The 14,786-nt window shown below is 44.8% G+C and overlaps 1 protein-coding gene across 1 annotated transcript in view; it reads right to left on the bottom strand.

Annotated features, from left to right (window-relative positions):
- The window catches only part of xylt1 (xylosyltransferase I), a gene marked incomplete at both ends in the record, with an annotated part of 120,375 nt that extends 107,924 nt beyond the window's left edge, over nucleotides 1–12,451 (bottom strand). Inside the window, one exon of the mRNA XM_080721676.1 lies at nucleotides 12,170–12,451. Within this exon, the coding sequence (XP_080577802.1) occupies nucleotides 12,170–12,451 (282 nt within the window). The remainder of the gene's footprint in view (nucleotides 1–12,169) is intronic.
- Between the last annotated feature and the right edge of the window lie 2,335 nt (nucleotides 12,452–14,786).

The following is a 14,786-nucleotide window of genomic DNA, read 5'->3' as shown; positions in this document are numbered from 1 at the left end:
GCCCCTGCCTCTCTAACACTCTCTGCACGTCCCTGGAGGAGAGATACACAAATGAGGAAGGAGCAACAGAAGAAGACGAGAGAGAGAAAACCAAAGAGTGGTAGTAGTGTGTGCGTGTGCGTGTGTGTGCGCGTGTCGGGCAAAAAAAGTGCAGCAATTCTAGCAGCGCTGCCGTCGTCGCCTGGAAGTGTCTGCAGAGCGCCACTGATGTGACGGCGCGGCGGTGATGAGGAGGGTGTTGATGATCCGCCGCCAGTTGGAAATCAGAGAGAGGAACGTGTCATTATCATGCGGCTCAATTACGGCGCAATTTCTCCTCTCCGGCAGTGCAGTGCCTGGGCCCCTCCGCAGGGCTCCTAATTGAGGCTGATTTAGGAGGCCTGTAGCGCGCTGGAGGACCTACTGAACGACTCGGCGCCGTGGCGAGCTATCCCTGCTTGAGACGCGGGAGGGAGACGGTGGGGGGGAGGAGGAAGAGGGGGGTGGTTGGGGTTAGCAAAGCTCAGAAATAATTTTTCGTGATTTTTGTGTGTGTGAGCGGGCGAGAGTAGAGTGCGCGCACACGCGTACATGTGCTGTATGTACCATTGAGCTTTAATGATAAAGTACCTTCTGGAGGGGTGGGGGTGGGAGCTTAGCAGTCTGTGTGGAGAGGCGGCAGGCGGGAAGGATCTGAATGCACTCTTGATGGAGAGAGCGGCTGCTTGGCGATGCAGATAAGCTCTCTCTGCTAGCGGTGGTGAGCACACTGACTGGACCTGATGCTTTAACATGAATGCTAAAGACGAGAGATATTCCAGTGATGCAGTAGTGTTTGTATGAGCGTGTGTGTGTGTGTGTGTGTGTGTGTGTGTGTGTGTGTGTGTGTGTGTGTGTGTGTGTGTGTGTGTGTGTGTGTGTGTGTGTGTGTGTGTGTGTGCGTGCGTGCGCGTGCGTGCGTGCGTGTGTGTATCTAACTCAGAGGTCCTGACTCTGACTTGCCTCTGTGCATCCCATGTGATCCTTGCCCCGAGGCAGATGTGCATTCAGCTTCTCTGCTGAAATAGATTGCCCCTGTGACTCAGTAGCCCTGAGGGCTATTGGAAATTAAACATGACCTTGATCATGGCCTGAACCTCAACTCTTTGAGACAAACAAACTTTTCTGTATCACAGCATGTGCTTCAGATCATTCTGGAATCTAGTTGGGGTTTTAAATCATCTAAGGCCAGAGTAACACCTTTTAAAAGCCATGTGGCGGACAGTAAAACCTCACGACAGATTTCTTTTAAAGGTAGCTTCAAACACTCCTATCTTAGGCTAAGATGGGATTGCCTCAAACCACACATGCACACATACAGAAAGAAATTGTAAAATATAGCCCTTGCTTCAGACCATGGTTGGCATAAGCCAAGGATCCAATGTAGCTTTTGGCATGCCATTTAAAGTAAAGCTATGAGGACACTGCATACATACATTTATTTCTGAAGGTGCAAATGATTATTACTGTATGGACCCATACCCTAACATTTTCTGTAATTAACACTCAGGAGTTTAATTTGTATGGACTAGAGTATGATTCCTGGACTGGGATTTTCTTGGCATTTGATTTTCTGGATATAAAGGTCTTTGCACACTGCTGCGTTTTTCAGGCCGAATATCGGAGTGAATTTCGGAGCGTGTGAATAAAAAAATTAACCTCACGTTATGTCAATCAAGTTTGCACACATGCCGCCGGTTTCGTATTTATTTTCGGACCAGGGTTGATTTTTTCAGATTTTTGCAACTGTTGCACCGAGTCCCTTGCTCTCTCTCTCTCTCTCTTTCCTCTCTCTCTCCCTGGCTTTTGGATTTCGGATTTCCAAAACGCAACGAAAACACGCAGTGCAGTGTGCAACCAGCTTAAGTCCAATTTCTTTTTCCAGTAAATGTTCTCGTGTCCATTTATAAAGATTACTTTTGCAGATTTCACAAAACGGAACGCCAAATCCTACGCAAAATAAATCAATATAACAAATAATCTTTGAGGTACCAGACAAGGTTTGCTGTGCCACTAAGACGGGCAGTGCAGGCTGTGTGGGCAGGTTTGTCCAAAACCCTGGATGAACATTCCTGCTGCAGAGCTGTCTGATGAAGACCAGCCTAATTGGTGTCTTGGGGTTGGGTTCCCTTCCTCCTGAATTGTAAACGTCACAAACAGAGGGTAAAATTACAGCTGATCCCCGTATGTGTACACAGGGGCGTCACAAGGGGTAGGAAAGTGGGACTGAGTTACTGGGGCCCCAAGGTGGAGGAGCCCTAATAACTTTATCTATTGAAAAATAGCAGATATACAAGCTCACAGCGCGGCACCGAGTGCCGCGCTGCAAGCTTGTAGATCTGCTATTTTTGAAAAGTTGTGAAAATGTGTGAAAATCTTTGTAACATTTCTAACTTTCTAAAATTTTGCTTCTCTGGGGGTCCCTGGAACGAAATATTTTGAGATCGGGGTCCGTGGCCAAATACATATCATCTTGGGGGTCCTTGACATAGGTTTCTTGCACACAATTTCACGATTTTTCAAAAATAGCAGATCTACAAGCTCGCAGCGCGGCACTCGGTGCCGCGCTGTGAGCTTGTATATCTGCTATTTTTCAATAGTTAACATTCATGGGGGGCCCGCAGTGAATCCTTGTACCCAGGGACCAGAATTTGGTGTGACGCCCCTGTGTGTACAGGGTATTCTGTCTCTCCGGATAGTTTCCAGGGACAGGCTCCACAACCACACCGTCTTCGCCAGCTCGCTCCAAGCTACGCTAACGAGCCTTCAAACCCAACCTGGTCCCCCTGAGGATTAAGCTGGGATTTGAGACGCTGGTGGATTTGTAGAGACGATGAGACACTTCTGTACCCCTCCCCACAGCACACACACATTTCTTCCTCTTTTCAGCTTCTTCCGTCCTTCGTGTATTTCTCTCTCTCTCTCTCTCTCTTTATGTGTCTCTATCTTTTTTGGTCCCTCTCCCTCGTTTTGACTCTCTTAATCGCAGAGGGAGACATGTTTTCCAGCGGTAAGCGGAAATAAGAGAACAAGAAATGCACTGCTGGTAGTAGCTCTCCTCTGGCTCTATGGAGTTACGGGGACAAAAGCTTTCCCTGACGGGCCAGTCACCCCCATCTCCCTCCAGCCAGTCGCCGCGGGTCTTCTTTACCACGCTGCCATGCGCTCCTTTCTCTCTCTCTCTCTCTCTGCCACAAACTCCCCTGTCTTATTAGGATAACACAATATGAGAGGATTACTGTATGGCATGTCAAGGAGGCGATAGCTATGCAATGACTCATGCTCAATGTCATTAGTCTGCATGAGTGTGATTGTGACTTCATGTGCATTTGTTTCCTGTGGTTGTTACATGACAATGTGGCAGTGTTGCCGTGATTTCCCTGGAGTGGGTAAACCACTGCATGTCTTTTTTCTTTTTCTTTTTTGATGACCATGGTGTCAAGTGGATGAACTTGGTGAACCAGTGCGGTTCAGAGGCAAAGACATGCTATATTGAATACAATTGTCTGTACTTGTACTTGTACAATTGTCTATTCATCATGCGACCAGGTCCTTCAAACACGCTGTGACTCAAATATAAAAATGAAAGAATGTCATGGAATATCTGCTACAAGTTGAGTGTAAGATCTATGATTGAGATTACAGTATGTTGCTTCTCATTACGTTGTAGACAACCCAATCAACAATAATCACACTCACTTCTTCTAAAAGAACAGCATACAATTCCCCCTGCAATCAAAATGACAACATCTGAACGTCTGCATTTATTGAACAAGAATACTGAAAATGTACATGTGGCTGCATATTGTTAAATCAGCCATGCCAAGACAGAAAGAAAGCTCCTCTACAGCTCATTGCCCCTCCACATACAGTAAGCCATTATTGGGATCTGCATCTATGGCAAATAGATCTATTTAAAGAGATAACCTTGGACTGGTAAACACAAACAGAGTGTTCTAGTCACCCCTCCATATGCCCAACCTCCAGATCTCTCAAATGGATGGTGTGTGTGTGTGTGTGTGTGTGTGTGTGTGTGTGTGTGTGTGTGTGTGTGTGTGTGTGTGTGTGTGTGTGTGTGTGTGTGTGTGTGTGTGTGTGTGTGTGCGTGTGCGTGGATGTATACGCGCGTGCGAACTTTGTGTTTGCATCATGTATGTGCTTGTGCATGCATGTGTGTTGGACAATGTTGCTGAACTAATGTTCCTGAACTGAATATATCATATCAACAACATGCATGCTGTGCAGAATTTAGATTAAACTAATTTAGTTCCCATAGTAAGCCCCCCTCCCTCCCATTCCCTGTCTGCTAAGCCTATTACCTATGGGATTATTGGTAATGCTAGGTATTATATAGCTTTATTCATGTGGATGATGTGTTATTAACACGTTGGGGAAACGTAACCATCTGTAACAGTGCTGGAGGATGTTGCGGGGCTGGGTGTGGGCCGGGGTTGGTGGGTGTAATGTTTCTTATATCACCAGGGGCGTCACAAGGGGGGGGGGGGGAGTGGGACTGAGTTACTAGGGCCCAAGGTGGAGGGGCCTTAATTCTTTGATACTTTAGCTATTGAAAAATATCAGATATACAAGCTCACAGTGCGGCACGAGTGCCGCGCTGCAAGCTTGTAGATCTGCTGTTTTTGAAAAGTCATGAAAAGGTGTGCAAATCTTTGAATACATGAATATTATGTATTTTTTAAGCGAACATTTGCAACTCAAATGTTGCTTCTGGGGGGTCCCTGGAACTAAATATTTTGAGATGGGGTTCCGTGGCCAAATACATATCATTTTAGGGGTCCTTCACATGAAAATGTTTGAGCACCACCGACATAGAAACATAGATTTTTTAAAAGAACCTTTGAAGGATTTGAAATATTCAGACAAGACTTGCACGTTTTCACGATATTTAAAAAATAGCAGATCTACAAGCTCACAGCGTGGCACTCTGAGCGGGGACTGCCCATAAGTCCGAAATCTCATTGTCCTACATCTCATAGTCCGAATTTAGTTAGGGTTAGGTTTTAGAGTTAGGTTTAGGCATAGTTTTACTGAGGTTAGGGTTAGGTTTTAGGGTTAGGTTTAGGCATAGTTTTACTGTGGTTAGGGTTAGTGTTAGGTTTAGGTTTAGGCATAGTATTTTTCACCAGGTTAACATCACCATGATTCACCTGTGAGCTCTGCTATTTTTCAACAGTTAAAGCACAAAATAATTGAAGTGAATCCTTGTACCCAGGGCCCAGCATTTGGTGCGACACCCCTGTAAACCACTACAGTGTGGGCATGCTGTCTGGGGAGCACAGAGGCAGGAGAGGCATGCGGGGCCTGGGTGTGTGACGGCCCGGTGGGGATATGCGGGACAGGGACACTGGGGGAACTCGGGACTAATTGGCATAATAACCCAATTTGTTTGAGAGGAACTGACAGGGAGAAAGATAAACAGTGGGCTCTGATCTTTGATTTGCAAATGAGGCGTCGAGGCGAGTACACACATGCATACACACACACACACACACACACACACACACGATGCCTTCACACAAGACACATGCACGACTCGCGAGTACACGTGCATATAAGCATGCATGCCACACGCGCACACATTCTATCTGCAGCAAACAGATCTACCGTATGTTTATTCGACCTGCCAATTTGGAGTCACATTGTGTGTATCTCAGTGTTGGGGTACTGTACCTGCGTGTGTGTGCATGTGTGTGTGCGTGCGTGTGTGTGTGTGTGTGTGTGTGTGTGTGTGTGTGTGTGTGTGTGTGTGTGTGTGTGTGTGTGTGTGTGTTTTTCTTTTCTTTTTTTGGGCTGTGCAGAGCACACACAGCATCTCATCGGGCTGCAGCCCAGTGATTCAGAGGACTGAGCTTGTCTACAGCAGCTGTTAAGGTGCCTCTCCAGTAGAGCATGTGAACGTGTGTACAGTACACATGTGGGTGAATGTACACGTGTGTGTATTTGCATATGCATATATCGTCAGGCAGAAACCTCATATCTCCATATTTCAACTTCTAATGTCCTCCCCGCTCCCCCGCAAAATAATGCCAGACTTAGAGTGAAATAGCTCAAAAACGCCTCGTATCGCATTGGAACAATTTGGGGCTTACAAGGTTTCCACCCGACAGCAACTTGTCTCACACAGCGACTTATGGATATGAAACTATCTTCGTAATGAATTCCAGCCTTCATAGCATGAAAAGTTCCATTAAAAGAGAACACTGGGTGTATTCTATTAACTGCATTATGAAGTTATCCTATTAGTTATAAAAATGATAATGGAAGCCACTCTGTATGCATCTCCTCCTCTTACACACAGTGATTGACACGTTTGTGTGAGCCACTCTGGCAGGTTTGATTCTTCCCATTAGACATATTTTTTCTTCCGGCAGACTGCCACCTAATGAACGCCCATTTTCCCTATACAGAAATCCACCAAAGAGGCAGACAAAAGAGAGACGCTGCCTCTACCCAAACTGTGAGATTATATATGCGAACCACACCAGAGAGCCCCGCATTTAGCACCTGTGCTAGAAGTAGTGCTTAGCAGGGTGGTGCCCGGTGATAGCGTAGAGTCCAGACTAGCAACGGAAACAAGACGCGGTGTGTTCTTTGGGCTGCTATGGATACCTAAAGCCACAATAAACAGACTGAAATGCACATACCATGAAGTTTCAGGATTCTATATCCATATGGTATTATAGAAGTAGGGAGGCTGCGTTGCAATTCTATGAGTATTTCAACACAGTATAACATGTCATGGTGTGCATTAAATACTAGTTTCCCTTTGGTGGATTTGAAGAAAGATGCTGCCACATTTACAAATTACATTTCAACTTCAAAGAGTATTGACTTTTCAGTCCAGCCCTTTCAAGTCTGCAGAGTAGACTTACTTAGGTCTGTCTATCAGACCATATTCCGTATGCCTCTATGCAAATGCTTTATTACACAAATAAAAGCAATAACCACTTAAACCCTTTACTAATAGACAATGTACAACCACACCATACATTGTGAACTTGTAGCTCTTCTCTTTTTGCTGGATGTTTGCCTATTTTCATTGAATGATAACCTATTTTGGTGTTGTGAGAGCTTGTAGACTTGCTATTTTGGTCGAATGTTTGCCTATTCTTTGCTGAATGTACCTATTTTAGCGAATGTTTGCCTAGAATAATGACATGGCTAAAGTGGTCAACCCTTAAAGACAGACGGATGGATAATGTATGATGTCATATCTCACTTTTCCGTCATCACTGGGATACAGACAGCATAAGCCTTTAGTGATGTAATGGTTTGGAAATATGGAAATCTAAATCATACTGTCCGTTTCTGGTTTCCCCCTACACTGTAATTATGGATGTTCAAAGATATGCTCAAACCATAATAGCTCACACTATAAGACCATTTTCTTTCTGCATGTGCCAATTCCCAATGCCAACAGCTAAAATGTGGTCAAATTGGTTTTTGCAGTGATGCAAAAACTATCACTGGCAAGAAACAAACTGGCACATGCAGGCTGGCACTGAGAAGGAAGAATGACTGTGACAGAGATACCATATGAGCCAGTAATTTTCACAGAAGTACAATGAGAGATGGTATTATAATATATTGCTTTCTAGAAATGTTCTACCATGCCTACACACAAGGGCACTATTACTGAACCCTATGCATTTTCCCTTTGTCTCGTGAAGCATACTGTGATTGTCATGAGCGGAGTACTTGTGGCTGCCTTTGGTTTGTGTGTGTGTGTGTGTGTGTGTGTGTGTGTGTGTGTGTGTGTGTGTGTGCGCGCGCGCGCGTGCTGCGTGCGTGCGTGCGCGTGTGTATGTATGTGTATGTGTATGTGTGTGTGTGTGTGTGATTCAGCACTGTGATCAGAGACAACAGTGGTATGAATCAGAGTGTGGTTGTTGGTATTGTGGAGGAGGATGTGAAGGAGGAAGAGGCTATGAAGGAGAATAGGCTGGCAGCAACAATGGATTTCAGCAAAGCTCCTAAATGCAAAACAGATGCATCGAACATTAGCCCTGCTGGTACATGACTACAATTTAAAAGCCAGTTGTTAAAGGCCTGCCCGCACTATAGGGAATGAATCGGTTCCTCTTAACCACCAGTATCCCTATTCTGGAGGGAATATTCACGCAAAATATCAGATCTACAAGCACAATGTGTTGCCACGCAATGTGAGCTTGTAGATAGGCTACATTTGGTGACGAAATTGATAGAAATAAGCGGTCCAAATTGCAACTCAGGTCCTCACTAGAGGACTAGAGGGTTTACTGTAAGCAAAGGAACATGTCATTTAACATCATGAAACAAGACCCCAAATACTTACTGCATATGGAAAGAAAATGCCGTAGAGGAGAGATGGAAGCATGAGGTGGTGGCGTTCTGCGTTACTTTGCTCTCAATGCTGCGGAGGTAGTTTTTTGTTTTTGTGTGAACCATTTTCCACATTATTCTAATAGCCAACCTTAATAAGCACCCACGCTTGTGTCTTCCAACCAAGTGGAACGGGAAGATGTAATGTCCCAAAAATCATCTCTAAAAATCTCTCTGTCTCTGTCTCTGTCTCTGTCTGTCTCTCTCTCTCTTTCTCTCTCTCCTGTTACTTCCACTTTAACCACTCCAGAAGGCCTATAATTCCAGTCCGGTTTAGGTAAATAGCAAATAACAAAATGTTATATATTATATGGAGGTGCATCAGTGAACTCTGTTTGTCCAATAAATACTGTAATATCACCTTTAAGTCATATCCGCCAGCACGGAGTTTACTACTGCTGAAGTTCAGAAAGAATGTTGATGACTAAGAACTGTAGAGAGGAGAGACTGAATCCTGAGGTGAGGCTTTCTGCATTGCTTTGCTCTCTATGCTGCCGGCGGGAGATAGATTTATTTGTGTGAAGCATTAACCATATTCCATATGCATCTAATAGCCAAACATACACAGTAAATTCCTCAGTGTCAATTTAACTCTTGGATAAATGAACACTGAAGATTTAATGAGTGTAATAAGCACTTATTATGTAATGTATGATATTTTTTTAAGTAACACAACATTATTGTCTGCAATAAATCAGAAAATGACAGACTAATTAACAAGAACATAAATATGTTTGTAGCGGCGATGGACTAATTAAAGTGACACATATATTCACTCATTCTGTAGAAAGCTACTGTAAGACAGATATAAGATGAAATGTAATAATAATAATAAAGAAAACACCAATAATGAAAAATGATTTGATTAAACGCCCTCTTTGAAATTACACTTGAGAAGCCAACAACCAGTCCGGCCTCTTCATTCTTCAGAACATTTTCCCCCACAGCAAACGCAGAATCACTAATAGCTGCTTTGATGATAAAACCACGGTCATGCGGCATGCCTAATATAGTTCAATCTAATATAACTTCTCTGATGTAATTCTTTTATTGTCATGCAGCTTCTGGCTACGTTTTGATGCTGATGCCCCCGTTGCCCCTCTCTCTATCTACCAAGCATCGATAGGAACCTACAGGACACAAGTATTTACCGGTAGGTAGAGTGAGTAGGTGAGGTACAGAATCATTCTCTATTTCTCTCTCCCATGCTCTCTCTCTCTCTCCCTCTCTTTCACAAAGGCACACACTGGCACGTGCACACATACAGTAGACATCAAAGAGGGCTTGAGCCCCTGCCTTTTTATCCGTCTGTAAAAAGTGCCCTCTCTAGACCATGAATGCAGTTTTTACTATGGTGAAAGGGATGCAAATGCCCTCTTTCCATGCCATACCTGAAGGCAGTATTCAAGAGAATTGCCTTGTCCAAACTCTCCTAAACTTGAATGCAGCATCTTATGTTTTGCCCTCTCTGTGTAGAAATCCATGCCGTTAAGCCACATCTCCAGTATTGACTTGATTATGCTTAGTTCAGTGTGGTATCAAAAATAGCCGACCTCCAGGCTCACAACGCGTCGCAGCGCGACATGTTGTGAGCTTGGAGGTCTGCTATTTTTGATAGTTCCAACAAAAGGCCCTTTTAGAAATTTCAGCCCCAGCCTCTTCTCTGCACATCCCTGAGCACGCACGCACGCACGCACGCACGCACGACACACGCACGACACACGCACACACACACACACACACACACACCCACACACACACACACACACACACACACACACACACACACACACACACACACACACTAGGAGAATGAAAACCCAGAGATTAACCGGTGGAGGGAATTATGTGGCTAAGGGGTGCTAGTTGAGTGTGAGGGTCCAGGGGCTACAGGAATGCAGGAAGCGTGTCGGCAGTCTGACAGGCAGACAGCAGGCATGCAGACTGGCAGAGTGGCATATTATGCAAAGAAGCGCCTTATGGGCAGGGATGGAAAAAGGTCACGGGAGCCGACACACTGTTCTTTTTTTTTTAAAGTAAAGGATTTCTGCCTGGACAAATCACTATAGGCTATGTCCACTGCAGTCGTTAATTGATTATTTGCTTCATTATGGGGAGCTGTGTTGTGCAAACGAAATGGCCTATGGCACATGGGCCTGAATGGTGATTCAAATATAAACATTCTCCTCACTCTGAAATTAACCTAATAAAGCCGAAGGCCACAAGTCAAGCTGGTACATGGAAAACTTCAAATTGGACCTGTCCTTGGAATGACTTTCCCAACACACATTGCATTGCGATGATGATGCCCCGAAGGCGCGTGCAAGCGGGACGAAGGATTCCACCCGCTAGATGGATTGAGTGAGTCACACTGAAATCACCGTAGGAGACAGATGATGATGTGCGTCCGTGCAGCGAGCGGCTCATCCTGTATGCGAAGTCGCCTAGAGTCAGTGTCATATAGACCACAGTAGGAAAGACAAACAATGCTAACTGGCAGCGTAGTGGCTTACGAATAACCATAGAGTTTGTTAACTAGCCCACCTAACGTGGGAAATTACGCACAATACGTTGCATGGTCTCCAGGGACACGTTCTTGATCACTTATGCGTAGGCCTAGCCTACAGTGTATATAACAACTGAACCATTCTCAATTAAAACCATAATATGTCTCTAATGTAGAACCACCTACCAATGACAGTAGCCCATGCTACTGTTTGGCATAGGTCTACATGTGCAATATTCAACTTCAAATCTGTGTATAGGGCTACAACATGCTCATTTATTTGTAGAATCAAGCTTTTCAGCTAAGTGTTCACTTATGATCAATTAGGGCAGTTTTGCAGTTTGAATATTAAGCTGCCTGGGCCTATTTGCTTTTCATCGTGAAACCAAATGTGGTCATTAAGTGTGCCATATGCGTTCTAACTGCAGGCTACCTGATGGTGTTTGTTTTCACAGCCTAATTAACCTACCTACTGTAGGTTATGATATAGGCTGCCACAGCCTGTCAGCAAATTCGGTCAGGCATTTCAAATCAAATTGACATTTGGGAACACAGTGGTGTCGGGTTCTGAGACTTAAGTGTAAATGATCAAATGAGCCCGGTCAAATTACTAGCCTGCCCCGAAAAGCTGCCTCGCACTGCCAACAACCTTATGAAAGGATTTGCTGTGGAGTCAACTGTACCGAGTTTGGGTTTCACACCCGACCATGGCATTTTAAACGAGGTGTGCAATGGAAAGCTTTCATTGAAACGGCACAACGTGGCCCCTGTCCTCATGAGAGAGAGCGTTTCCCAAGGATGCCCTGCTTCCCAGATCCCCCAATGAAAGAGTCTTTCTAGCTTTAGAACGGCTAGATCTTCTTGTTTCTCTCCCTCAAGACAGTCACAGACAACATCCAGGTGACAACAAAAAGCACAAGCGCAAGGAATGTAAAATGAAACCAACCCATTTTACAATGGCAATCTCTCAAGAGTAAAATGACAGCTCTGCATTACTCAATTTACCAGAAGTCTACACACTTAGAGAACGTAGAGGAATTGATTATTTTGATCAAAGCCTGTCATCTCCTATGGCACCAACATCAACACAACATGGAATTGTGGACCAAATCTTATCCAGCCTCTGAGTCTGAGAGGCTGAATCCCATCAAACGGTGGTCCGTGGCTCAAATGCCGAATAAATAATGGACCTTGGTGTGGAAACATTTTGAAAACCACTGATCTAACATCATCAGTGATGATGTTGATCATGTCTTGTCTTACCGGCTGCTGTATGTGTCGAACGGTGCCTTTCCCTTGCGGAGGATAGTGCTGCTGTGGAGCCCCGCGTTTGAAATACTCGCTGCTGCTGCTGGCGGCTTTGCTGCCCGCGACCCGGTCTCTCTTCTCCCTCGCGTTCGAGCCCGCGTTTTCCCTCTCCTCGCCCGAGTCGAGGCTGCTGAAGTTCCACACTATCAGCGTCTGCACCAGCAGCACGGTGAGAGCCGCTATCAGGGCGGACCGCGAGCGGCGGGCCAGCCTGCGAGCGCACCAGCCCCCGACCATCATCTTCTTCGCACTGGGGTTGACGAGTGGAAGACGGTGTCGGCTCTATATGGCTCTGTCAGACTCTGGACGAGGAATGGAATAGAGGGGAGGAGGCAGGCTGAGCCTCGCTTGGTCGGAGGCAAGGAGGAGCGTCGAGAGGAAAAGGCACAGGGCCACCGTGTGGTGGAAAACGGCGAAGAGGAGCGATGCTCAGCGAGTTGCTCTGATCTAACAGGTACAGGGCACTGGTCACACGTTTCGGCTGTTTACGAAAAATGCTTAAGTCTGGGCTGTAGTCACCACTATTGCCATCAATCCAAAATGTGTACCTTTCTTTAGTTATAGCCAAGCCTATGCTATACATCAAAGTGATCAAACAGGCTTGCTTGTCGTTTTGGAAAGGGCAGAACACAATATCAGCACCATGGACAGAGCAATTGGGATTTAGCTACGTGACAACATAATTATCCACAGGCCAGTGTTTATCCTCCGTACATTTGGGGGGGAGTTAATTATCTGGACCCTGGCTGTTCTCAACTTCTCTAAGTTTTTTACTTGGCGAGATTTGACAGTAGGAATTTGAAACCAATTTGGATAATTCGGTAAACACTGCTTTGGTTGATTGCTGTGCTCTCAAATTAAGAATGTGGTAGGGGACTTGGGCGGTTATCATAGTCATTGGAATAGCTAACATTCACATCAGAATTTAATTTTGGATAGAGTGCTTGGATAGCCTATGTGGCATGCATTTAATGGACTGGGGTACAGGGCCTGCCAGACAGGGAGAAGCTGGATTCCCCCCATCCTTAACTGTCAATTATTTACTAACATTGTTGTGATTACATTCTCACCTTACCATAAATGAACGACTAGGAAGCAGGACGTTTGTTTTTAGATTTGTAGGTTAACGCGTAGGAGGATAGCTCTGAGTATGGTTTGAGAGTGTGTTTTAAGAGTGTGTTGCTGTGTGTGTGTGTGTGTGTGTGTGTGTGTGTGTGTCAGGCCAGGGACATGCTGGGCCCCTGATTCAGCCCGGGAAAAAGAGTTGGAGAGGCCCTCATTGCGCGCTATAGAGAGAGATCTCTCTCTAGTTGTCCCGCTTTTCCCAATGGCCAGCACGTCCCTGGTGTGTGTGTGTGTGTGTGTGTGTGTGTGTGTGTGTGTGTGTGTGTGTGTGTGTGTGTGTGTGAGAGTGCGTGCGTGCGTGTGTGATTGATTGATTGATTGAATACTTTATTAACAGTTTGTAAGTAGGCCTTGACTTTCTACAGGGGCCAGAGAAGTAAATCCACAATTTTTGTTTCCAAAAATGTTTTATAGTTTGATGTAAGTCTATGGAATATGAAGTCCGACATCCTCCTCACTGCAGCAGTTACAGTATGTGGATCCATTCCCAAGATCTACATGTTAACAACAAGGCAATCCAAGGTTGAAGCCAAGGTCACTGAGAGCAAACAGCTGTTGAGGAGAATATAAGACTGTAGTACAAAATAAAACAAATACCTAGCAGGCTAGGTTTTGTCAGTGCTCTGACTGTATTGGTCTAGACTAGAGTTATAAAGTGCTTGGGGAAACAAGGGTGTATTGGACTGAGTTATTATTTTGTGCCCCACTCTATGTTTTTCACCTTGCATAAAGCCTTGACTGACAGCAAGACAAAGCAAATTATGCAAAGCTCAAAACAACTGCTTGATAAAAGTCACAGTCAGATATTCTCAGTCAGTGTCTGATATTCTCAGTCAGTCTGAGCAGCCGACCTTGTGGTTTTGAAGTCGACAAGGCAATTAGAACATTCCTCTAATTCTCGGAATTACATTAGATGTCTGTTACAAACGAAGGCATCTATCCTGAAAAAATGCTAAACATGATGGGAACAATTTACTAATGTCAGTTGACAAGCCGCCATCAAGCAGGTAGACACAAATATAATGTTTTGCAAGCTTGAGCACAGCAGTACCCCTCAAAGGAGAGCCGATAGTTGCTAAAGTGTCCTATTAGCCATGTTGAAGAGCTTAATCAGTATTCATATCGCAAATACCGTGATGGCTTCCTTAAAAAAAATAGCACTTGAATTGCTGCACAAATTATTAACACATGGGGATATTTCTTCAGCCAAACAGAGTAGTCTAAGGCAGCTACTGAGATGCGTTTCCAGACCACAGGCAGATAAATGTTTCATTGAATTTCAAAACGGCAATAGCATCGATATTTGAGTGTCTAATAATTGGTAATACTTTGTTGAGTGTGAATGAGTGAGTTGCGAGAGGGGGCGAACAACGAACAAAAGACAGGGCACGGGTAAATTAAGAAGAATAAAGAGAAAAGGAAACAGGAAGACAGTTAGGGAGATGTG

The sequence above is a fragment of the Nannobrachium achirus genome (genome assembly GCF_963921795.1).
Source record: "Nannobrachium achirus genome assembly, chromosome: 3".
NCBI classification, from domain to species: domain Eukaryota; kingdom Metazoa; phylum Chordata; class Actinopteri; order Myctophiformes; family Myctophidae; genus Nannobrachium; species Nannobrachium achirus.
The sequence above is the reverse complement of the archived record's forward strand: the minus strand, read 5'-3'. Positions and strand labels throughout refer to the sequence as shown.